Source organism: Oryctolagus cuniculus, chromosome 6 (assembly GCF_051225735.1).
Source record: "Oryctolagus cuniculus isolate XC-2025 breed Fujian yellow rabbit chromosome 6, ASM5122573v1, whole genome shotgun sequence".
In the NCBI taxonomy this organism is placed as follows: domain Eukaryota; kingdom Metazoa; phylum Chordata; class Mammalia; order Lagomorpha; family Leporidae; genus Oryctolagus; species Oryctolagus cuniculus.
In genome coordinates this window covers 15,003,235-15,028,811 of record NC_142872.1, presented here as the reverse complement: position 1 = coordinate 15,028,811, position 25,577 = coordinate 15,003,235, and the positions used below count along the sequence as shown (strand labels likewise).

The 25,577-nt window shown below is 45.1% G+C and overlaps 1 protein-coding gene and 1 long non-coding RNA gene across 15 annotated transcripts in view; one reads left to right on the top strand and one right to left on the bottom strand.

The window, feature by feature from the left end:
* LOC103347857 (uncharacterized) overlaps positions 1–16,760 on the top strand; it is a 148,764-nt gene extending 132,004 nt beyond the window's left edge. For 5 of the 9 annotated variants that reach the window (XR_016235238.1, XR_016235244.1, XR_016235240.1 and 2 more), the window contains 2 exons: positions 8,688–8,836; positions 10,261–10,393. This is a non-coding gene — a long non-coding RNA (uncharacterized LOC103347857). Of the gene's footprint in view, positions 1–8,687; positions 8,837–10,260; positions 10,417–14,279; positions 14,913–15,966 lie in introns of those variants that run through there. The other 4 variants (XR_016235254.1, XR_016235253.1, XR_016235239.1 and 1 more) reach the window with 2 other exon arrangements.
* The window catches only part of LOC138850130 (uncharacterized), a 311,379-nt gene continuing 295,924 nt past the window's right edge, over positions 10,123–25,577 (bottom strand). For 3 of the 6 annotated variants that reach the window (XR_016235270.1, XR_016235263.1, XR_011389675.2), the window contains 3 exons: positions 17,704–17,836; positions 14,910–15,044; positions 10,483–11,738 (listed from right to left, as the gene is read on the bottom strand). Coding sequence is in view for 1 of the 6 variants with exons in the window: in XM_089334892.1 (XP_089191018.1) it covers positions 15,032–15,044; positions 17,704–17,836 (146 nt within the window). In the remaining 5 variants the exon portion in view is untranslated. The other 3 variants (XM_089334892.1, XR_016235258.1, XR_016235262.1) reach the window with 3 other exon arrangements.

The window sequence follows — 25,577 nt, the reverse complement described above, 5'->3', positions numbered from 1 at the left end:
ATCTATTTAGATAAATAAAGAAATCTTAAAATATTATTTTGAATATTTGAAAACAGTTATAGAGAGAGGGAGAGACAGAGGAAGAGGTCTTCCATCCTCTAGTTCATTCCCCAAATGCCTGCGACAGCCAGCACTGAGTCAGGCCAAGCCAGAGCCCTGGACCTTTTTCAGAGTCTCCCACGTGGGTACCGGGGCCTGCAGACTCAGGCCATCTGCTGCTGCTTTCATTAGCAGGGACGTGGTCGGATGTGGAGCAGCTGGGACTCAAACTGGAGCCCATGTGGGATGCCAGCCCCATGAGAATCATTGGTTTTTATCCTTCATTTGGTTAGGGTGACACATTATGTTTATTGGTTTGCAAATGTTGAACCATCCCCTTATCCTTGGGATAAATCCCACTTGGTCTGGGTGGATGATCTTGAAGTGTTGTTGGGTTTGATCTGCTAGTGTTTTATTGGGAATGTTTTCATCTATGGTCACCCAGGATATTGGTCTGTAGTTCTTTTGTTGTGTCTTCCTCTGGTGTTAGGATTAAGGTGATGATGGCCACACAGAGTGTCTGCACAGATTCCCTCTCTTTGGATTGTTTTGAATACTTAGAGTAGAATTGTGATAGTCATTCCTTGAAGGCACAGTAGAAGTCGGCAAGGAAGCCGTATGCTGAGGGGCTTCCTTTTTTTCGAGGATCTGTATTACTGACTCAGTCTCCATTTTCGTTTTTGGTCTATTTAGGTTTTATGTGTCTTCATGCCTCAATTTTGGTAAATTTTATTTGTCCAGAAATCTATCCATTTCTTCTAGATTTTCAATTTGTTGGCATATATTTATTTATAATAATTTCTAATGCTTCATTGTATCTCTGTGGTATCAGTGTCATATCGCCTTTTTTTTTTTTTTTTATCTGATTTGAGTCTTTTTTTCTTAGTTGGCCAATGGTATATCAGTTTTGATGATTTTTTCAAAACGCCAGGTTTTTTTTTTTGTTTTTAGGGTTTTTGTTTGTTTGTTTGTTTTTTGTTTTTGACAGAGTGGACAGTGAGAGACAGAGACAGAGAGAAAGGTCTTCCTTTGCCGTTGGTTCACCCTCCAATGGCCGGTGCGCTGCTGCCGGCGCACCGGGCTGATCCGAAGGCAGGAGCCAGGTGCTTGTCCTGGTCTCCCATGGGGTGCAGGGCCCAAGCACTTGGGCCATCCTCCACTGCACTCCCGGGCCACAGCAGAGAGCTGGCCTGGAAGAGGGGCAACCGGGACAGAATCCGGCACCCTGACCAGGACTAGAACCCGGTGTGCGGGCGCCGCCAGGCGGAGTATTAGCCTATTGAGCCGCGGTGCCAGCCAAACACCAGTTCTTAATTTTATTAATCTTTTCTATCTTTTTTTATAAATTGCAAATTTGTTTCTTTTCTGTTTCTCTCCTGCTAATTTTGGATTTCATTTGTTCTTGATTTTCTAGGTCCTTGTGATGCACTGTTAGCTAATTCATTTGATGCCTTTCCGATTTTTTTTAAACTTTTATTTAATAAATATAAATTTCAAAAATACAACTTTTAAGATTATAGCAGCTTTTCCCCCCATAACCTCCCTTCCACCCACAATCATCCCATCTCTCACTCCTTCTTTCATCCCATTCTTCATCAAGATTCTTTTTCAATTATCTTTATATACAGAAGATCAACTTAGTATATGCTAAGTAAAGATTTCAACAGACTGCACCCACACAGACACACCAAGTATAGAGTACTGTTTGAGTACTAGTTTTACCATTAAAATGCCTTTCCAATTTTTTTGATGTGGGCACTTACAGCAAAATCAGTGTTAAAAGGAAAATCTATAGTAGTGTCTCATAAGTTTTGGTATGTTGTGTTTTCATTTTCATTAGTTCCGAGGAATTGTTAAATTCCTTTCTGATTTTTTTCTATGATCCACTGTTCATTCAGGAGGATATTGGTCGGTCTCCATGTTTGTATCATTACTCCAGTTTATTTTGTAAATTTCCAGCTTCATTCCACTATGGGGAGAAAAGATGCATGATTTCAGTTTTTAAATTAAATTGGCTGAGATTTGTTTTAAAATCCTATCATAGGGTCAATCCGAGTGAAAGTTGCATACTCAGAGTGAAGGAAGGTACATTCTGCTGCTGTAGGATGTTGTGTGGGAATGTGCCATGTATGTTTATTAGGACCATGTGGTCTGTAGGGTAGATGTGCTCTGCGGTTTATTTATTTATTTATTTTTTGCCTGGTTGGTTAACCATTGCTGCGAGCTTCGTATTGAAGCCCCTAGGATTATTGTATAGGAGCTTACGCCTCCCTTTATATCTATTAACACTTGTTTTATAAAACTGGGTGCTGTAGCATTGGGTGCAAATACATATACAATAGGCACATCTTGTTGAATTAATCTTTACTGATTACATAGTAACCCTTCTTTGTGTCTTCTAACGTTTTTTATCTTAAAGCCTAGTTTCTCTCACATAAGTATAGCTACTCTTGCTTGTTTTTGAATGCCAGTTGTATGGAATATTTTTTTCTACCCTTTTATGTTTGGTTTCTGTGTATCTTTATTTGTGAAGTGTGTGTCTTGGAGCTAGCATACAGACGGGTCTTATTTTTATCCATTCAGCCAGCCTGCATCTTTTCATCGGAGAATTTAGTCTGTTTACACTCAGTCAGTGTTAGTGATAAGTGATGACTTAGTCCTGCCAGTTTCCAATGAATACTCCTATTTGTTTTGAATGTCCTCTGCTCTTTTACTAGGAGGGTTTCTGCTTTCACCTTCTGTCATGATGCTATGGTCTTTCTCTATCTCTGTATGTATTACATCCTTAAGTATCATTTATAATGCTGTCTGGGTGATGACAAATTATTGAATGTTTGCTTGTGATGAATGGTCTTTATTTCATTCTCATTTATGAATGTGAACTTTGCTGGGTTTATATTCAGGGTCAACAGAGTTTTTTTCTTTACAAACTTGGATGGGGCCGGTGCTGTGGTATGGCAGGCAAAGCCTCCACCTGCAATGCCAGCATCCCATATGGGCGCTGGTTTGAGTCCCGGCTGCTCCACTTCCAATACAGCTCTCTGCTATGGCCTAGGAAAGCAGAAGATGGCCCAAGTCTTAGGACCCCTGGAGACCTGGAAGAAGCTCCTGGCTTGGCCACTGCACCCAGCTGGGGAGTGAACCAATGGATGGAGGGCCTTACTGTCTTTTTCCCTCCTTCTAACTCTGCCTTTCAAAGAAATAAATAAACCCTTTTTTTTTTTTTTTAAAGAAGTTGGACTGCATCTCTCTACTTTGTCCTGACCTGCTGGGTTTCTGTTGAAACATCTGCTGACAGTCTGATGAGAGTTCCTTTAAAATGACCTGGCATTTCTCTCTCACAAATTTTAGCATATTCTCTCTGTTTTACTTCTGGAAGTTGGGCTATAATGTGTAGCCATGAGGATCTTCTCTGATCATGCCTATTTGGAGTTCTATGTGTGTTCTATATTTAGATGCCCACATCTTTCTCCAAATGTTGGAGATTTTCTGCTCTTATTTCAGTGAAGAGGTTTTTTAAGCCATTGTTGTTTTTTTTTTCTATTTTTTCAGAACTTCCAAGACTGGTATATTTGAATATTTGAGCATATCCCATAGATTCCAAACACTGTTTTCATTCCATTTAACTTTTCTTCCTTTCTCTTTTGTCTCACTGTTTCCAAAGCCCTGCCTTCCAGGTGAGATACCGCTTCTCCTCCCTCAGCAAGTCTGCTGTTAAGGCTTATCCACTCTGTTTGACTTACTGAGTACAATACTTATTTTTTTCAATATCTCTACGCTGAATTTCTCATCTGTGTTATATACTAATTTCCTAATTTCATTTAACTTTTTGTGATTTTGATTAACCTTACAATCATTCTTTTGGCTTATTTTCAGACGTTACATCAATCTCCCTCTCTTCACAGTACAGTATTACTGTATTCAGCACTTTCCCTTTGGGAAGTCATGGTGCCTTTCTTGTCCATATTTCCTGTTTTTGCACACTGATGGTTGTGCATCTGGGAATATCTCTTGATTCTGTCACTCCTGGAGGAAGCTTTTTGTTGACTGAAGGTTTTATTCCTAGAGATGTGCCTTTGCGTGTTGGTTGGGTAGCGTGCTTTATCTTCGGATCCGTTAGAGTCTGTAATGTAGTCTCCCTAGGCCTTTATTCCCTACAGTTGATGATAACCACAGCAGGGATCTGAGCTTTGCCTGTAGCTCGTTGTGGTAACTGAGATGCCTTTTAGGCGGGTCTCCAGCTGTTTCTTCCGAGAGAGAGAGTGCTGTGATGAGCTGCTTCAGTGTTGGGAGCAGGCCTTGCTAGGGTCGTGGGTGTGCCTGGCGCACAGAGTCCCAGCCAATATCCAAGTTAGGCACTGGAGTTACAAGGCACCCAACCCCCGCCAGCAACACATACCAGCAGTGCTGGCTAGAGAATCCCACCGTCCTCAAAGGCATTAGGCCAACCTAGGAAAACACTCCTGCATTTTACCGGGGCAGACTGAGCCCCATGAGCTGGGGCCAGTAGTGTAGTGCTCACTCCAGAGCCCAGGCCCTCACTGCGCTCTCCACTGTGCAGGAGAGAGTGGGAGAGGGGATCCGGCGTGACAGCCAGAGGACTCTGTGGCCCACACTGTCAGAATTAGGGAAATACTCCTCCCTATTACCTCCCCTCCCCCAAGCACCTGAAACACTGCACGTTGTGGCTGAGTGTCTGTGCTCTGAAGGTCAGTAGTGGCTGTAGGGGCTGAGTAGACACAGAGACTCTTAGCTGTAGCCCAGATTCATAGTTCTAAGAGTTTCACTGCTTCTGGGTAGAGGAGGCAGTAACACAGATGCTACCTGAGAGAGTAGCTGGATCTATGAGAGTGACTTTGGCTCTGTAACAGCAGGGCAAGCTGTCTGGGACGACTCTCCATGTACTGTTTACTTGTTTGAGTTGTATGCAGCGACCTCAAGCCTGAGCATCAGGTGGGAAGCAGCGCCCAAACTCCGGTAGTTTGCATGGGAGGGGCTAGCATCCAGAGCCCTACACTGGGCCTGAGCCAAACACAGATCCTGTGCAGCAGAGATAGCAGCAAAGAATAGGCTTGTACGGTACTGGGCTCAGCACAAAGAGCCCAGTGGTGCATCCTATAAGCAGGTTGTTGCTGGGCTGGGTGGAGTGCCTGAGGTTGACGTCTGAGCTTCAGAGGTATGCACTGGGTGGGGCTGGGGGGCTGCAGCCTCAGTTCATGGTTGGAGCAGGAGGCCCAGATACTCCAGATGTGCATGGTGGAGCGCCTGTGGCTACTGTCGGGGGGAAGGGCATGTTGCAACTGATGAGTACGTCTGGAGTCCCCTCACTCACCCTGATGTGCACACTGTCAGGAGTGCCAGCTCCTCCTGGCACCACTGTGACATCCACCCCCAGTGTGGAGAGAGCTGCAGGTCTCTGTAGTCAGACCGGGTGGGTGCACAGACACTCTGCCACAACGTGCAAATGTTTCAGGTGCTTGGGGGAGGGCAGGTAATAGGGAGGAGTATTTCCCTAATTCTGACAGTGTGGGCCACAGAGTCCTCTGGCTGTCACGCCGATCCCTGCTCCCACTCTCTCCTGCACAGTGGAGAGGGCTGTGTGGGCCTGGGCACTGGAGTGAGCACTACACTACTGGGCCCAGCTCATGGGGCTCAGTCTGCCCTGGTAAAATGCAGGAGTGTTTTCCTAGGTTGGCCTAGTGCCTTGAGGATGGTGGGATTCTCTAGCCAGCGCTGCTGGTATGTATTGCTGGTGGGGGTTGGGTACCTTCTTACTGTTCTCAGCAAGATGGTGTTCCTGGCTAGGATCAGGTGCGGCAGGAGCTGCAGCTGCCGGTGCCAGTGGGTTCTGCAGTGTATCTGCCCTCTCTCTCTCTCTCTGCTGGTTTCTGGAGTGTCTGCACTGTTCTGTCACTGCTTTACTGGCTTCTTTAGCCCTTGTGAGGCTGGCTTGGTGTGTGAACGGCTGTGGAGACTGGTGTCTCCAGGGAGGTGATCACTGGAGCTTCTGACTGAGCTGCCATCTGTGCCTACCTGAAGAAGAACTTCGAGAGGGAAACAAATGGGTGGGAAGACCCCGTGGAGAGAGGTAGCGGGCGTGCTGGAAGAACTGCAGAGAACTGTCTTGCTTGCCACAAAGCGTTTCTCAGATAAAACCTTAATTCTACTGCATAAAAGAGCCTGCAGTTTGGAAGAAGCCAAGGTGAGATGGGTGTCGGACGTTTCACTGGGGAAAGTTCCCCTTTGTTTCCTGAAACGAAGGCATTCAACATAATATGTTAAACTCTAAACCTGCCCTTTATTTACCACTGCAAGCAAATCAGGTCTGAAGCCCAAAAGAGATAAAACTTGTAAGTCACTTGTATATTATTTGTAATGGAAACTTTCCCATGGATAAAATTGTCTGAGACGTACCAGCTGTGGTATGGTAAGAGAAAAGAATCTTTACTATTTTTTTTAATATTTATTTATTTGAAAGGCAGAATTACAAAGAGGCATTGGCGGAGGGAGAGAGGGGTCCTCCATTGCTGGTTCACTCCCCAGATGGGTGCAACAGCTGAAACTGTGACAATCTGGAGACAAGAGCTTCTTCGAGGTCTTCCAGTCAGGTGCAGGGGCCCAAGAGCTTAGGCCCTCCTCTGCTGCTTTCCCAGGTCATAGCAGAGAGCTGCACTGGAAGTGGAGCAGCCAGGACTCAAACTGGCACCCATATGGGATGCCGGCATCATAGGAGGCAGCCCCAGGAAGCCTTACTATTTAAGTGCACTGGTCATTACATGGATTAGATAGGATGACTCCTTGTTGCCTTCTACCCCCTACTCTGATAATTGGCATCATATGAGGCTAGCTAATGAACTTTAATATGTATTTTGCTTTATGTTTCAAACTGCCTGTGTATTTAATTCACATACATATTTTGATACTTTGGTTCCCCATTTCAGTGTAGATAAGTTTGAAGTGCTACTGGATCTTCTCAAGAGAAGGGGTTTGATCTTGATATAAACAAACACTTTATTTCACCCAATATGATAAGAGCTAACAAATTGATGAACTGACAGCACACATGAATCTCTTTTCCTCTATGCTAATACCTTCGTTTATTTATTTTTTTTAAATTTTTTTTATTTGAAAGATATATATATTTAGAGAGAGAGAAAGGTCTTCCTTTCGTGGGTTCATCCCCCAAATGGCCACCACGACCGGTGCTGCACTGATCCGAAGCCAGGTGCCTCCTCCTGGTCTCCCACGCAGGTGCAGGCACCCAAGTCCTTGGGCCATCCTCTGTTGCCCTCCTGGGCCACAGCAGAGAGCTGGACTGGAAGAGGAGAAGCCGGGACTAGAACCCGGCGACCATATGGGATGCCGGCGCCGCAGGTGGGGGATTAGCCAAGTGAGCCACGGCGCCGGCCCCGTAATACCTTCTTTTAAAAACAGAATCGGCATAATCTGAAAATTAGATAATCCAATGTAGGAGAATCAAGAAGTGTCTGTACATGTAAGCAGTAGGGATTTTGCACATCAGTGCACAGTGAAACTCTTATTCTTCTAGTGTTTCAATATATGCTCTTCCTTCTGTAAACTTCCTCAGAGAAAGGTGAGGCTTCCCAATAAAGTCCTATAGCCCACTTTGCACAGAAGCAAACACAGAACACCTCACGGGGCCCCGGAAGCCGATCGTTGGTGAGTTCAGGCTGAAGGCGTCCAGAGGACCACTGTTGTCAATGAGCAGTCAGTGATCACCTGTGTGTATCTCTGGGTTTGGGTTTCTGGTCTAGGACAGCAAGAAATACCTGTGACCTGGATCCTTATATTCAGCTTCTGCCCTTGTATTTCCATCCGTGAAATGATCGGTTTTGTCTCCAAGTGCTCTAACTACCCTTCCAGGCTATACGTTAGCTCGTTCCAACAGCCCAACGCGGAGGATGCTTGAGCATTTTAATGGGCTCATTGATATTGTAGAACAGACTACCTGCTCTTTCACCTTAGGCATTTGTGCAGCTGCTAACTGAATTGTCCTTTTATGTCCCTAACCGTGGGCACAGTCTTAGGGGTTGATATTGATTTCCATCCTAGAAAATCGATTTTGATGTTAACATTTTAGGATGGCAATCAATAATGAGAGCCGCCACTATTTTCTTGGATTACTTAAAGAGCTGGATCGGAAGTGGAGTAGCCGGGACTCGAACCAGCGTCCATATGGGATGCCGGCACTGCAAGCAGCGGCTTTACCTGCTATACCTCAGCGGCAGCCCCACAATTGTCTTTCAAAAACTGAAATCTCACTGCTCTACTTAAAAATTGTTCTCATCACCTGCTACATTTTGTTAAAAGAAAAAAACAGCCTACTGGGTGTACCACTGTGGGCCTTTTACTCCCTAAGTCCAAAGGATTTTGAAAGCTTCTAACACTCTCTGTCTTGGGAGCCTTCATGGACACACTCTTTGCCATTTCAAAAATATGCCCCTGAGCTCTACGTCTGGCAGCTCTTCCCCAAGGTCTGCCCACTTCTTAGTGGAACTGTGATAATTCTTCCACGTTCACCTCCGACGTTGCCTTTTTATGAACCTATCCTTACCTTGAGAAATTAACTCCCTCTTCTATGATTGGCTGCCCACATACCTCATACGTTTGTCCTTCCTGTCTCTTAGGTTTCACGGTGTGAAGTGTCTCGTTTTCAGTGTGCTGTGACTGACCCTTGGAGCAGGAGCTCTCTGGAAACATTCTTGATGTCTTGCTCGTCCTTGAACTCTCAGCACCTACAACAGGGCTTACAGAAAAAGCGAATGCATTGAATCAGGTGAGGCTCCCCAGCAGGCCCTGGGGGAGGCAGCTGGAGTTTTATGTCTATTTGTCATGGATGCCACAGAAAAAACTCGTCTTTCTTGCTGTACTCACTAACTCTGTTATTTTGAGGTTATTTGTTGTCAAAGCTCATTTTCATCTGCAAAATGATTTCAAAATGATTCCTGCTACGCACTGATTCCTGCTTCTCTATTTCTGAGCCCATGGTCTGATGGCATGTCTTATCTCCTGTGTGGTCAGTAGGAGCATGGCACCCCCGTAAACCTGTGGATCTAAGCCCTGGACGTCAGCAGGATAGAGACCTCGTATTCTAGGAAAGTCCTCTTCTCCCACACCATCCTGGAGCTCTCCAGGCAGGAGAGTGGCACTGTGTGGCCAGCACTCCTGGAACTCATGCATGTGCTAATAGGCGACACTCCAGCGTTGCTCCATGTTCTTCCTGGATGATCCTCTGTATCACCTAGAGAGGTTACCAGAACTTCAGAGTCCACCCAGGACTAGTGAGTCACAGTCTGGTGGGCAAGGAATCTGGTGTTTTAACCAGTTGTCTCCCCTTTTGTTAAAAATGTGATGGACAGCTCTGCCTCTGTAGTTGGGTTGAATTGAATGAGAATGCCCATTCCTGGAGGGCTGGCAACATATTGATCCTGTTGAACGCCTGACCCAGAGTCTAGCACAAGGCTACACACAGACCAGACAGGCAACTGATGTAGTTGGAAAGTGAAGCCTAATTCCTGCCCTTCCTTCCATTTCAGGGACAATTGTGAGCAAAAATGACAGAGTATATGAAATCTCTTTGTATGCCAAAAAATAGTTATCATACCACACCATGAAAAGAAACTAACCATGTAACTGAATCTTCTTGACCACTCACTCTATGGTGAACATGCTTGCATGAATTTAAATTTATTCTTTTATCTTCTCCAAACCCCTAAGAGAGGAAGGGAGGAAGACAGGGACAGAGAGACTCTTCATTCTCCTCTTATTTTATAGAATTCTGAATAAGCGCCAGAATTACGCAGCACCATGTGTTTTAACTAAGCCTCTGGGTATCACCCTAGAGTTTCTAATTCAGAAGGGTTGGGATGCTGCCCACTCATTTGCATGTCACATACATTTCCCTGATTCTAAGGCTTTTGATGAGGACCACAGTTTGAGAAACAGGACAGCAGAGCTAACTCACCTAGGAGTTCCCTTTCCAGGGCCTTTGTTCTTAACTAATACTTTCTTTAATTTTACTACCATTCTAATCCTTATAAATGCACACACTCAATGTTATATGATATTTCTAATTTATTTTTAATTGCGAATAGTACATAAAGAAGGTAGAAAGTCCATCTCAACTACAACTAGGCATTTCTTATTACTGCTGAAGGAGGAACTGGCCAATGGATTTCCTTCCTCATTGCATCCTTGTAGGTCAGCTATCTTTGCGAGACTTTTAAAATTTGATTTCTGGAAGTTGAAAGCAAGACTCATTGCTGGAAAGAAATTCCCAGCCGTGGATTTTAGCCATATTTGCTGATCTTGTCTGACAGCTCTCTCTGCCTTCTTCACAAGGTGCCTTCAGCCGAGGTATGCCCCCTCCTTGTCCGTCCCCCGTGTGTCTTAGGCAGGGAAAGTTTCTGTGTCCTGTGAGAATAAGCAAACATGAGCGATGTGGAGCTATTTTAGTAAAACTTGGAAATCCCCACTGAATCCTGAAATTTGAGCATAGTTAGAGTTTACTTCATGTTTTTTCTTTCCCGAAATGAAGTAAAGCGTTATTTAGCTACAGTATTGTAGCTAAAGGCATAACAATTTGCCTTGCTAAACTCCTCTCAGGAACGTGTTTTTTATCAGGTAACACAAGCAGTACAAGGATTGAAAAAGGTTTTGTTTAAGCACTTCTGCAGCAGCTTCTTCCAAGTTCAGAAAATAAAATTTTAAAAGGGTGTGATATGAAAGGGATCATACCATTGTCGTAGTTAGATGGTGGAATCTGAAAGTGTCATTCACAGTAAGAAGAATAAGAATTTGAAAAATGGTCACTAGCAAGAGGACCAAATTTATTCACAATATCCTATAAATTAGAAAAAACTGGGGGAAAATGCTACTTTCCTATCGTTGCATTGTAGTCCACAGTACAAAGTAATGCCAAACAAGGGAAATAACAGGATAATGACAAACACGAAGCATCAACTCTGATGATACTGAATATCATAAAAGCCTGTGATTATATTACTAATGTCAGCTATGGTGGTTAGGAAGAACTCAGATGCAAGGAGAAAGCTGAAGGCAATATAAATAAAAGGGCACGTCCCAGACGTTGGATGATTAAAGTCCCTGTGTTAGCCTTTGTTAAACGCACAGGTTGGGGTGTCGTTGTCGGGGCAGGGCGAGGATCAATGACACTGTAGAAGGAATGCTCATTGCCAGGACATGATGGCCACAGGAGTCTCTCATGCTAGAAGCCACCCCTGGTAGAAGTAGGACTGCATGTGGCTGCAAGTAAAAGGACCTGTTGCACGTGTCAGGGCTGCTAAGCCTCACCCAACGTGAAACCTGACATTGTCTCAGAGGCGTGTATGTGGCTGGGGGCTACCGTCAGAGTTGGGGGTCTCCGACTTGTGATCCTGTCTTCCTCGGCTGTGCCTTTTGTCCTCATTCATAACAGATGCCCGCCGCACTTGAAAGCATAAAGCCCTTCTCTCAGGCCGGCAGAAGGAGAAAGGGTCAGAAAGAGAACACTGCCAGCAAGCCAGGCGTTTCCAGGAGAGCCGATGTGTTGGTCATTCTGCCTGCCCAACAGAGGAAAACAGTCAGGTGTGGCTTCTGCGTCACTGGTCCCCATGGTGTGGCACAGTCCCGGCCTGGGCACTGCTACCAGGAAGCTTCTTGAAGCTTATTGTCATTACCTGAAAGACAGATAGATAGATAGAGATTTTTCGTCTGCTCATTCACTCCCCAAATAGCTGTGACAACCACTTCTGGGCCAGGCCAAGGCCAGGGGAACTCCATGGAACTCCCCTCCACGTAGGCTGCAGGGGTCCAGGCACTTGAGCCATCCTCGGCTGGTTCCCAGGATGGATGGCCATGACACTGGCTTGGAAACAGGGTAGCCAGGCCTCAAACCAGCACTCTGATTGGGGTGTCTACGGGGCAGGTTAGGCCACTGGGACACAATGCCTGCCTTGGGGAACATGTATTGCATATTCCTGCTTCCTGAATGACCCATCTGTGCGAGAACCTTCTGTGACAGGCAGATGTGTCAAGAACACCTTCATAAGCTGTCGCTCCCCCTCTTCGCGGAGGAACAACACAGGACCCTGCGCTGTTCTTTTGTCTGCTCGGCCCTTCCCGGGTTTGCTCCGTGGAAGGGCGGTGCCCCCTGCCACTTTCCCCACTTCTGCGGGGGAGCGGCACACCACTGGCTGGCTCTCTCGGGGGCTGCTCAGATGTTATCCGGATGTTCCCCTTAGATGTTCCTGGTGCATGTTGTCTCTCTCCTCCTTTATAGTCCTCTTCCACCAATCCCAACTCTGCTGCCCACACGCCGGGCACACTGCTCTCCTCCAATCAGGAGCAGGATCAGCTCCTGCAGGTTACTGGTCGAACTGGAGGCAGCTGTGTAAAAGTTGTTTACTCCTCTCCCAGCGCATATTGTGGGAGAGCAGATGCATAGAATAAGTCTTAATTCCAGTAACTTAGTCTAGTCCAAGTTGCTCCCCACAATAAGCTACAGATCTGCTGGAGGTTACTCTGCTGGAAGTAGAACGTTCAGGAATAGTCTTGCTGGATTTCCTCTCCTACTATCACACCTGGTGTGGTTGGGAACGGCTGAGTGAACCAGGCACACCCATACCTAGAGCACCCGAGGACGGATGCTAACTCTCGGAGACACTGCAGCCTGGGCTCCTGCAGGGGTGAGGGTGACTGTCCACGCAGTGCACCAAGTACGTCACCCAGCTGCAGAGAGCAGTATTCCTTCTTGGCTCCCCTACCTTTGCGGTTGTTCAAGTGAAGGCCAGCCAGGCGCAAGAAACAGGCCCCACTGCTAAGCCACCTCCCCACTACTGACCTCTTCTTCAATGATTCTGTTACCGGAGAAGCAAAGGGTCCTTGTCTTGGCTCAAGAAAGCATTCAGGCATGAGACAGAGAGTAGTGGAAAGCCACATAGCAGGGTTTATTAGGGCAGGGACATCCATAAGAACGGATGGGCTCCTCTCCTCTCCAGACAGGACCTGAGAGAGAGTGCCCAGTCGCTCAGACTGGGGGAGAGCGGGGTTACATGGCTGAGTGGTGAGATTACACCTGGGCAGGCCAGGTGGGCGGCTCAGCAGAGAGGCAGAGGGCTGAGCGCGCAGTCTGGTTGAAGCTGGGGGTGTTTAAGGGGATGGGTCTTGCCTTCTGCCTCTTCTCCTGGAACAAAGGACTTTTTGGATGTAAATATAAAAAATTCCTTCCTGAGTTTCCCCCCTGAAGTTATCAGACAGAGGGAAGCCTGGCTGGCATCGCCCCACCTTCGAGGAGCCTTAGAGGAAGGATGGTTATCGGGTAGAAGGGGCAGGGTGTTTGAAATGCAGATACTGTGCTGGACCTAGTTGTCAACTCCTTGGGCCTTTGTCACATACACTAAGCTCATTTCTGACTTCCTACCCAACAATTGAAAGACCCAGTCCAAGCACTGAGATTGGTGTCAAGAAGGATTTGATTAAATCCTCAGCCGAGGGCCCTGCAGCTCCTCCATTCCTGCCTGGGGAGGTATGCTTTGCACTCACCCAATTACATCATTTCCCTCCAGGTAAATAACTATAGATGTATTTGCCAACCTGCTGAGGTAGGCTGCATTTCATATGAGCTAAGAGGATTCTGACTGATCTCCTTCAAAATCTTGTAGTGATATTGGCTACTTTCGTCTGCCACCACTTTGTTTTTGAAAGATTGTCATAATGAATGAGTGTTATTAAGATTCAGAAATATACTCTGCCAAAAGGAACCTGGAATTCTGGGGCAATACTCAAAGTGCTAAATACCTGAAACAGCACAGGCCCCAGCTCAAAAGAAAAAAAAATTGCTGGCCTGCTTGCTGTACCAGTATTTACCAGCAGGAGGCAGTCCTGGGGCTCCCTATGTCTCCCACCTCAGGCACCTGGAAACCCAGTGCTTGGCTTTAGTGGGTCCACTGGAACCTGCTGCCTAACACTTTAGTGCTTTGAGTAAATGATCAAAAGGCAGAGGGCTGGTTCAGATTCCTCCAAGCAGTAGCCTTACCGTCTACAAGGGACGGAGTGGTTGGTGATGCTACAGCTAGCGCACTGTGCTCGCCTTTGTTTGTCCTTCATTTCTCTCCCTGTTGCAAAGACAATTCCAGTGCTTCCTGCTCTAGGTATCCACAGCTGCCTTGGTTGCTGCTCCCTTCCCATCTACTCCTCACTCAGCTTTTTATTCTCTAAAGGTGACTGGATCGTGTTAGCTTTTTGTCTTGCTCCCAAAAACACCGGCTTAAATTCAGCAGAAGGCTGGCCTGGGCCGTGTGCCTTTCTCTTGGACCCACACCTTGTCTTTGTGGGGCTTTGGGCAACAGGAGAGAGAGCCCCCTTGGAGGAGATGGAAGATGTCTGCACAGCCACACAGACTTCCAGGAAAATAAGTATCCATCCTGACTCCCGCCCATCTGAGAACTGTACATCAGAAACACCTGTTTTCCACACTGCTCGCTCTTCTCTAGACTCTGAGCAGGGAGAATTCATCTGATGCCCCTGCAGATAGGAGAGTAAACCATTTATCCCAAATGAGGTTGCTTCTGGGTTGGCTGGCTAGAACGTATTTACTCAAAATCTGGCTCTAATATTTCATGTATTTTAGCATAAGAGGAGCTTCTCTCTATAAAAATTATTTGATTTCTGTATAACCCCTTGCAACACAAACAATGCATATGGTCCATAAAGGAAAAAAGGAACACAAGCATGAAATTGGCACAGACATGATAAACCGAAAAATCGTATGCATGTGCCAGAAATGGACTATGAGTTCTCCAAATCACCCTTAGAGAACAAAGCGTCGTGTGAGATGCAAACAGACTTACCACAGTCAATTTAAATCTTGAGGTTACAGATGCTTCCTAGAGCAGACTGAGCCACCTGTCCTCACCATCGTACGGCCAGCATCCAACCCTGTCACTTTTATCTTCCTAAACTGTTTTGGAATTCAGTGGAGGGTCCTGCAATGAATTTACAAGTCATGAATTAAACGCTTGCTGTTCCAACGTCCTTCTTCGTGACTCGCTGCATCAGTTTTTGTTGGCTTTCCTTGGGGCTTTAGACTTAGGGGATTCTGAGGGGAAAAACCATATGTTAGTCTCTGACTTACATTCAGCTAAAAATGTCTGTAAATGGCAGAGATTTTTGTTGTCCTGTCTTTTAAAGACTTGTTGGTTAGAGTTATATACCAAGACCACCTGACTACTAAGAACCAAAGCTTGTTTGTAAGGAGGTTGTATTTTTATCCAAACTCTGTGCATTTTGTGATAGAAGTTTTTATATCTCTTCTAAAGATTCATTTATTTGAAAGAGTTAACAGTGAGGAAAGGAGACACACAGACACACACACCTTCCATTTGCTGCTTCACTCTCCCAGTGGCTACAAGGGCCAGGAGCTTCTTTGGGGTCTCCCACATGGGTACAGGGGCCCAAGCACGTGGGCCATCTTCTGCTGCTTTCCCAAGGCCATTAGCAGAGATCAGAAGTGGAGCAGCTGGGACATAAACTGGTGGCCATATGGAATGCCGGCATGGCAGGCGGCGGCAGCCTAGCACCACGCCATAGCACCAGCTCCTGTAATACTACCTCTTCCTAGACATGCACAGAGCCATCGCATCTTCGGGAACACAAGCAGCTCCTCACCCCATACTGTTGGATGACATATATAGCAGGGCAAGCGCTGTGGGCTTTGGTGACCATCCGTCCTGCCAGCAGTTCCCGGGAGACACAGGGGCAATGACTGCTTGTCTCTGAGCCTAGGCCCAGCTGTCAGCTTCCTCAGGAAGCTCTGAGGACCACATTCAATAATTTCCATGGCCCTCGAGAGCTTCTGGCACACAGTAGATCCTTCTTAGCTCTTTCCTTTTTTCTGTTACCCAACAGGACCGATTCACTCCTCCGTAATTGTTTATACCTAACACTGTGTCTATTGGAGGAAGCTTCAGTCAAAATAATGATGATGACGACGACGATGACAGCAAAATAAAGACAACCCAAAAACCTGTCCTGTGGATAATATCAAATCTATGCAGAAAGCGTTCAGCTTTGATGGTATAATTCATCTCTTCCCTGAGAAGTTCAACTGGTTACGACAGTGGGGAAGAAACTCAGAGGAGTGATAAAGCTGCATTATAGCAGGAAAACAATGCCATTTTATCCTGTTCTCTGTGAACTTCAAATATGTTGCTCGATACAAGGTACAGACCTTGGTTCCTACTCTGTCTCTCTCGCTCCCTCTCCCTCTGTCTGCTTCACTGTTGTTTTATGTTTGTGTGTCTATTCTGAATATCTGAAGAACTTGAAAATTTGAGAGGATTCTAGCAAGATTCTCAAGAGAAAATGAACAGCAAAGGTGACTGGGAAATTATTTTTTAGAATTATTATTTAGAAATTATTTTTTTTCAGGAGCTGGTGTTGTGGCGTAGTAGGTTGAGCATCCGCCAACAGCACCAGTATCCCATATAGGAGCGATTTAGAGTCCTAGCTTCTCCACTTCCGACCCAGCTCCCTGCTGCTGGCTTGGGAAAGGAGTAGGGGATGGCCCAAGGGCTTGGGGTCCTGCATGCAGGTGGGAGACCCAGAAGAAGCTCCTGGCTTTGGATCGGCAGAGCTCCAGCCATTGCGGCCTTTTGGGAAGTGAACCAGCGGGTGGAAGATCTCTGTTCCTTTGTAACTCTGCCTCTCAAGTAAGTAAAAAAAATCTTTAAAAAATTTTGGTTATAAAGTAATTCTTATTTCCTTAATTTGTGAATGAGTATACCTCCATCTTGGCTGCGCATCAGATTCACATGGGAGTCTGTTGAACAAACCTGGTGCCTGGGCCCTCCCTCACTGTTCTGATACAGGGTCTCCAGTGTGCATCCATGGTTGGCGCCCCCTCACACTGGGGGTACTTCAAAATGCTCACAGGAAGTGGAGTTAAAGGGAAGTATTTTGCTGTAAAAATCTTTGGAAGGGCTGGCACCGTGGCATAGGAGGTTAGGCCTCAGCCTGCAGTGCTGACATCCAATATAGGCACTGGTTTGAGTCCTGGCTGCTCCACTTTGGATCCAGTCCCCTGTTGCTGTGCCTAGAAAAGCAGCAACAGATGGCCCAAGTGTCTGGGCCCTTGCAGCTATGTGAAATACCAAGAAAGATCTCCTGGCTGTGGCCTGGTCCAGCCCACCCCACCCACCGACTGTGGCCATTTGGGGAGTGAAGCAGCAGAACAAAGATTCTCTCTGTAATTCTGACTTTCAAATAAATCTTAATCTGTGTGTATTAGGAGTCTTCCCAGAGTTCCTAGAAAATGCATATGATGAAAAAAATGTATTTCATGATATTTTGCACTGGTATAAATTTTCTTACTCTGTTTTTCCATCAATACTGTGAAATACCCTTTTGTGTTGGTAGTTGAGGGAAAAGTGCATCTCAGAAAGTTACCTGCACACACAGATCCCTCCCACTAGGACTCGCTCGGGTGCCTGTCACAGACCTGGGACTGTGCACTTCCACAAGTCATAGCACATCTTGCATTATTGCACTTTTTTTTTACTAGACTAGAAGCACTATGAAGGCAAGGACAAAGCTGTAATTTTCAGTTATCTTCAACGAACCCAGTGCCAACCTCTCAATACTTACTGTTGCACAATTCTGCAACGGCTTTTTTCCTTCAAGGGAGTCAGGGAGGGTAAAGATGGGGAGAAGCAAGAGGAATGGGTGTGGCAGCAGCAGTAGGAGAAGGGGTGAGGGCAGCGAACCCTGCAGTGCCTGCCTTAGAAAAAGAAAGACAGGGGTATGCATAAGTTACTCATGTACTGCACCGGGAATTATGTTTTATATTCAGCAGCATGAACCCCACCGAGTCTCTCAAGATTTCTTGAGTTGGTGTCTGTGTGTGTAGAGAGTCAAGACAGAATGAAGTGAGTGAATTTTTTGTTACCTACCTGGGTGCCTCTCGATACGCTGATTTAGAGCCTTCATTAAATCTGCTCCACTTGGCACAGGAGTCACCTGTGCCAAGTCAGCTATTGCACCTGTGTGCAAGTCAGCTATTGACTCCACCTCCTCCAGGGATCGCATTTTCAATGTCTCAGTTTACCCATTTATAACACAGTAATCTCTGCAGCAAAGCTGTGCACTCGCGTTCACTGTTGGCATGATACCCGCAGAACTTTTGACAGGTTCATTTGAAAAATGAATAACATTTTCCTGATTTGATTGCAATTTAGCATATACACACTTCATACTTCAATTATATTAATCAAAATGAAGATTTTCACATGACAGCTTTAAGCCAACAGTCTCAGTATTTGAACCTATTTGAACCTCTTCATTAGAACATGGAGTTGGATGACTTGATAGTTGTTAAAATAAGACTAGAAAATTCTGGTTTAGAGATTTGGGGGAGGATTTCATTGCAGCTTTCTCTGCAAATGTAAGTCTATTTCTAGGTTGTCCATGGATAAGAATGATTCTCCTGCTCCCTTTTGTCACCCGTGCCCTGTGGCACGCGGCTTTGTGTTACTTCTATGTGCCTGCATTTTGTTGATGAACGCAGGCCAGTTCCTGACTTGAATCAAAAGAGCAAGTTCTTCCAGACTGGTCTTTTCCCCTTAGTTGCTCCTGCACCTGCCCCTGTAAAATCTGGGCACTTCCCCCCTGTGCGGGCTCCTCCTTAGGTGACACAGTTCTTAGCTACAGTGCGTGTTCTATCTCCAAGAAACGGCCACAGCCTCTGTGTGCTGCATCTGGCCTTCTCCCTCCGGAATCATCTTCCAGATACCCCAGAAGTGATCTCTGATGCAAACTATAAGAATGCACTACAGACCACAGTTTCCAGGAAGCTCCAGACATTAAATAACAGCCAATGCTGAAACCCATTAGGTAAACAGTGGTTTCTGAGCTGAAGGCACTGTACAATCCCACCCTTTTGTGCTTATACTCCGGACAGTCAGGTCCATCCTCTAATCATCTGTCAGCCAAGGTACCCTTCCACTCAGACCGAAGTGCCTGGGGTTCACACACAGCCGCCAAGTCAGTGTCGCTACGCTCATTCCCACTGTCTGGGCGACCCTTTCCCTCCTTCCTTGACTTCCGCATTCTGGACAGCTTTCTCTGTTTACCACTCCCAGAGCCGCAGCAGGTGATGCCAGGCAGGCAGCTCTGGACACGCAGGTGCATGCCATTGGCGGTGCTGACCCCATCGTAGTGAAGGCAACTGGGGATCTGTCTGTCTCCGCCATGAGAGTGCCCATTACTTTAGGACCTGGACCCTGGTTCTGCCCCTCTCTATGTCCCCAATGCCTCATCTATGTTATTACTAAATAAATGGGAAAATGGATCAAGCCTGCTATTCACAGAGTCTAGTGTAATATATGGAGTCTGTTTGATAACTATGCAAGTGGTGAGATTAGTGGAGTTTTCAACCAATGGAAAATAGAGTTGTCTTACAGGGCAGCAACCCCTCCGCATCAGTACTGTTAAGGCAGAAGTGAGGGGCGTGGCTTTGCGGTGTTGGGGGTTAAGCTGCCACCTGCAAAGCCAGCATCCCCCACGGGCACCGGTTCATGTCCCAGCTGCTCCACTTCTGATCTAGTTCCCTGCTAATGGCCTGGGAAAAGCAGAGGAGAATGGTCCAAATCCTTGACCCACTGCATCTACGTGAGAGAAATGGATAGAGCTCCTCACTCCTGGCTTCTTCCTGGCCCAAACTGGGGAGTGAGCCAGTAAATGGAATCTCTGAGAGAGAGAGAGAGAAAGGTCTTCCTTCTGTTGGTTCACCCCCCCCAAATGGCCGCTACGCTGTGCCGATCTGAAGCCAGGAGCCAGGTGCTTCCTCCTGGTCTCCCATGCGGGTGCAGGGGCCCAAGCACTTGGGCCATTCTCCACTGCCTTCCCAGGCCACAGCAGAGAGCTATACTGGAAGAGGAGCAACTGGGACAGAATCCGGCACCCCCACCAGGACTAGAACCTGGGATACCGGCGCTGCAGGTGGAGGATTAGCCAAGTGAGCCACGGCCAGAGTTAAAATCTTAAAAAAAGAAGAAGTAAAGCAAAAGCCAGCATCACATATTAGGAACAACATGAGGTGGATGGAAGAAACTCAAGGTTAATTAATCTCTGCTCTTCCCTGCTCTGAAAATCTCTGGGTCATGGAGTATTACAAATTGGTTTTTTGAGACATTCTCATTTCACTGAATTCTGGCACTAACAAATGCAATTCAAAGCCCACCGATTCTCTAGCCTTGACACTTTGATGACATTTTCATGCCCGGGGTTGTAAACCAGCCATCTTGGGCAACTCCTTGCTCACAGACAAGGCTAGTTTGAGATTTGATGTCAGTGTGCCTGGGGCATCATTTGCAGTCCAGCTTGCCACTGGCCCAGTGTCACTGCGTAACCCCAGCCCACTCACGGTCGTTCGCTCCCTGACTTGGTCTCCTGAGGTCTGCCATGGCTCACCTCCCTCCCAGAGTATCCAACAGTCAGTCTCTGGATACCAGCAGAGTGATTGCCTTTCCCCAGGTCACCTACTTAACACTTGTCAAAGGTTTCTCTTGGCCCAAGGCAGTGGTCTCAGTCCATCCTGCACATCTGAATCACCTGGGAAACTCACCAAAAAAACACACTCCCATCCCCAATCAAAAATCTCTGACGGTAGAGCTCATGTATTTGCATTTTTAACTTCCCCAAAATAATTCTAATCTACAACCAGGAGTAGATCAGTAGCTTACAGAATTAAGTCCTAAATCGTTAAGTGACCTAATGGCTGGCCAGATGCCTGTCCACACATGAGTTCCAGTCTGGAGTCATCCCATGCTGACTTGCGTCCTGTATTCACAAAGAACCGGAAGCTGTTGCAGACTGCTTGGTGAGGTGGTGGCTTATGCCCCATGCCAGCCTTTCCTTCTCCTTTCCCCAGCCACTTACATACATTTCAAAACACCTAGCTTGCTGCCTTAGAGCCATTTCCTAAAATATCTACTCTCACCTCAAGAGGAGTGGCCTCTGCTTCAGCTGTCTCCTGTGTTGATACTGGCTGCACACCTATGGTGCTACCATAGTGTAGGAATCCTTATAACTCAGTGTGCACACGAACACATTTCATCACATGCAGATTGCGATTCAGTAGGTCTGGATGTGGCTGGCCATTCTGCACTTCTAACAGTCTCACAGGTGACTCACCTATGGCACAGCAAGGCTTTAAATGCTTACTGTGACTCTCGTCTTTCTCTGTTTCACTATTTCTGAGGGCAATGACCACGTTATAGTTATTTTTGTCTGAGCTCGGTCACTGACACATGGTAGTCACTCATTGAATATTCACTGCATGAATGAAATTTTACATAATGAATGAGCTATGGAAGAAGGAGAAGAGGAAGAGGGGAGAAAGGGAGAAGAGAGAAGCAGGCTGCTTTACAAATTTCTCTGTTTTCAGACAAACAAATACACCTTCTCAAGGGCGAGTTTTCATAGGGCCCTCTTCACTAATATGTTACCATTTATGCCACAGTGATAATTTTGGATTAAAACTACATTCCAAAATTTCTGAGCATAAGTGCTTACTTCAGACCCTATAAATCGCAGCTCACCACTTTGTAAACTAAATTATGAGATATTCCTGCATATGTAATCTCACGTCTCACTCTTCCTCACCTTTCCTTCTCATCTCCTAGCAAAAGGCTGGAAATAAAAAAAAGTAGATAGAAAAAAGGAAAATGAGAGAATTCAGGCAAAACCTCATTAATTCTTAGGACTGAAACAATCTCTATGAGCTTAAGTCAATGATGACCTAAAGTAAAATTGCCTGCCCTCTTTCAGATATGTCCCATAGAATAATGTCATAGTAACATCTGCCATCTCAGTCAAGTGCAAGGCCATGGTAGATCATGCGGTTTGGTAGTTGTCACCGGGCGATGTCCCCCCTTTATCTAGTGACTTACAATGACTTTGTATCCACAAGGAAGGAAACACTTTAGCCAGACACAGCAGTCGGTGCTTCTTATAATGATCACCCTAGTTCAAGGCTGTAACCTCAACTGGAGTTCCACAGAGCCCTCAGCTGTGCACTCCCGATTGCAACTTTCTGATCCCTGTTTCTGCAGCATCTTGTGCTTCCCTTTCCATCACAAAGCAGTAGAGTATCCCACACATAGCACTGCTGTTGCTTTTAAGATAAATAGCAAACAGCATTGTAACAGCAAATTTTAAAATTAAATAAAGAGACATGGCTGTGAGCCTGGACTCCAGAGCTAGCCCCATCCAATCAAATCCTGGCTGCTTCGCTGACCGGCTTTTCATTGGGGCCTATGTTAAACTCTGTGTCTGGCTTCCTCGTCTGTCAAACTGCCTAACAATAGTGATACTTACCTCCTTCAAATTAGTGCAAACCTATATGTGTACACACACTTTTTTTAGGTATCTACCTATTTTTCTTACACCCATCTTTAGTTCCATCTAGGTACTACTGTGCCTAGTACTCTATAAACATTGTTAAGTATGTGTTTTCTATTATTATTAAATGTATGGTTTCTAATAGTTTCTAAAGTTCAATTGAAAACGGAGATAAAAAGTTGAGGAAATGCCACGATTTCAAGAGATACCAATAAAGCAGTGATAGCATGATGTAAGGGGAGGTAGAGTAGCATTGACTGAGAATTTATCAAAAAGTGGAGGGGGAGAGAATTCCTCCAGAGTCGTTCTGTGAGGCCAGCACTACTTTGATACCAAACCCAGACAAGAACACAATAAAAACAGTAAAGCTTTAGGCCAACATCCTTGATGAATATTGATACAAAAATCCTCAACAACATACTAACGAATCCAGCAGTACATTAAGAAAAACCATTCACCATGATCAGGTGGCTTCACCCCAGGGATGCAAGGATGATTTAACTTATGCAAACTGATAAATGTGACACACATCAAAAGAATGAAGAACAAAGACCATATGATCTTCTCAATAGATGAGGAAAAGATTTGATAAAATTATTTGATAAAAGGGACATATCTCAACATGATAAAGGCCGTATATACCAGCAAACCAATACCATATTGAATGGGGAAAAGCTAAATGCTTTCTGAGATCTGAAAAAACACATAGATAATCATATTCATCACTTTTATTCAACATAGCACTGCAGGTCCTAGCCAGAGCAGTTAGGAAAGAAAAAAGGAATAAAGGGCAGCCAAATCGGAAAGGAGAAACTCAGAGTGCCACTTTTTGCAAAATAACATGATCTCATACATAGAGAAAACACTAAAGACTCCACTAAAAAGCTGCTAGAATAAACAAACTCAGCAAAGATGCAAGATACAAAGTCAATGGACAAAAATTAATAGGACAAAATTATGCATCATTAGTGAGGCACCTGAGAAAGGAATCAAGCAAGCTGTCCTATTTACAATGGCTACAAAAATAATAATGCCTGAGAATAAATTTAATGAAGTCTAAGATCTCTACAATGCAAACTATAATTCACTGATGAACAAAATTAAAGAAGACATAAACAAGGGGAAAGACATCCAATGTTCATGGGTTTGAAGAATCAATATTGCTACAATGTGCACAGCAGTCAAATAATGTTTAGATGCAATCTGTATCCAAAGTCCAATACTTTTCACAGAACTGAAAAAAAAAAAAACACTAAAACTTATATGAAACTAATAAAGGCCGTAAAGAGCCCAAGTGATCATGAGAAAAAAAAGAAAAGCAGGAGATATTATGATCCCTAAGTTTAAAATGTAATACAAACTCCCGTTAGAATGGCCATCATGCAAAAATCAAAAGTAACAAATGTGGCCAATGATGTGGAGAATAAGCTACCCTAATACTTTGTTGGTGGGGATGTAAACTGGTACAACTACTACGGAAACAGTAAGGAGATCTCTCAGAAATCTGAAAATAGATCTACCGTATTACCCAGCCATCACACTCAAGGAATATATCCAAAGCAAACAAAATCAGCATATAAAATAGTTATCTCTATGCTCATATTTATAGCAGCCCAATTTACAATAGCTAAGATATAGAATCAACTCAGATGTCCACAAATTGATAAGCTGCTAGAAAAAATATGGGATAATATACATGATGGAATACTACTCAGCCACAACAAATAATGAAATCCTGTCTTTTGCAACAAAATGGATGCAACTGGAGACCGCTAGGCTTAATGAAATAAGCCAGACTCAGAAACATAAGTATCATATGTTTTTTCTGATTTGTGGTAGCTAATACACATGGTTTAAAAATGTAATTTATATGAGTGAAGTGGACAGCTTGGAGTTTGATTTTTTTTTTAAGATTTACTTTTTATTTATTTGAAAGAGCTATAGAGAGGTCGAAACAAAAGAGGTCTTTCCTCTACTGGTTCACTCCCCAAATGGCTGCACCGCCAGTAGCTGAGCTGATCCGAAATCAGAAGCCAGGAGCTTCTTCTGGGTCTCCGATCTGGGTGAAGGGCCCAAACACTTGGCCATTTTCTACTGCTTTCCCAGGCCATAGCAGACAGCTGGGTCAGAAGTGGAGCAGCTGGGACTGGAACCAGCACTCATATGAGATGCCGGCACTTCAGGCCAGGGCTTTGACCCTGCTGTGCCACAGTACCAGCCCCTGGTTATCATTTATGGCTCTGGTATATATTCTTGCTGAATAGTGCACTTTCTACTTTTTACTAGTTGAACCCTTAGTGGAGCATTAAGCCTGCAATTATAAAGAAAACCGACAATATGCTATTGCAGAGGCAGGCACTGTGGTGCAGCAGATTAAAGCCCCAGCCTGCAGGGCCAGCATCCCATATGGGAGCAGGATTGTGTACCAGCTGCTCCACTTCTGATACAGCTCCCTACCAACATGCATGGGAAAACAGTGGAGGATGGCTCAAGTCTCTGGGCCTCTACACCCACAAGGGAGACCCAGAAGAAGCTCCTGTCTTTGGCTCACCTCAGCTTTGGCCATTGCACCCATTTGGGGAGTGAACCAGCAGAGGGGAGACCTCTGTCTCTCTATGTTTCTGCCTCTCTCTGCAACTCTTTCATATAAATAGAATAAATCTTTTAAATATTTTTTGTTATTGCAAATATATTAAAAAGTGGAAAGGAAGTAACATTACATTCTTTGAATCTTATCTATGAACTACCTGAAGTCTTTATATTAATAAAAATAGATAAAAGAAACAGTCTATTTCAGATGCCCAAAATAAAAATCTATTACAAACTTATGGAAATAAAAAAAAAATTCACAAAGCTATAGTAACTGAAGCAGCATGCTACTGGTATCAAAACAGACCCACAGACAAGGAACAGAACAGAGACTCAAAAAGCAACTCCACATATCCACAAGCAGCTATTCTTTGACAAAACTGCCAAAAACATGCACTGGAAAAGGGGTAACTTTTTAATACGTAGTGCTGGGAAAACTGAAAAACCACACACAGAAAAATGAATCTCGATCCCTCTCACCATTCACAAAAATCAGCTCAAATGAATTATAAAAAGACCTGATATTTTGA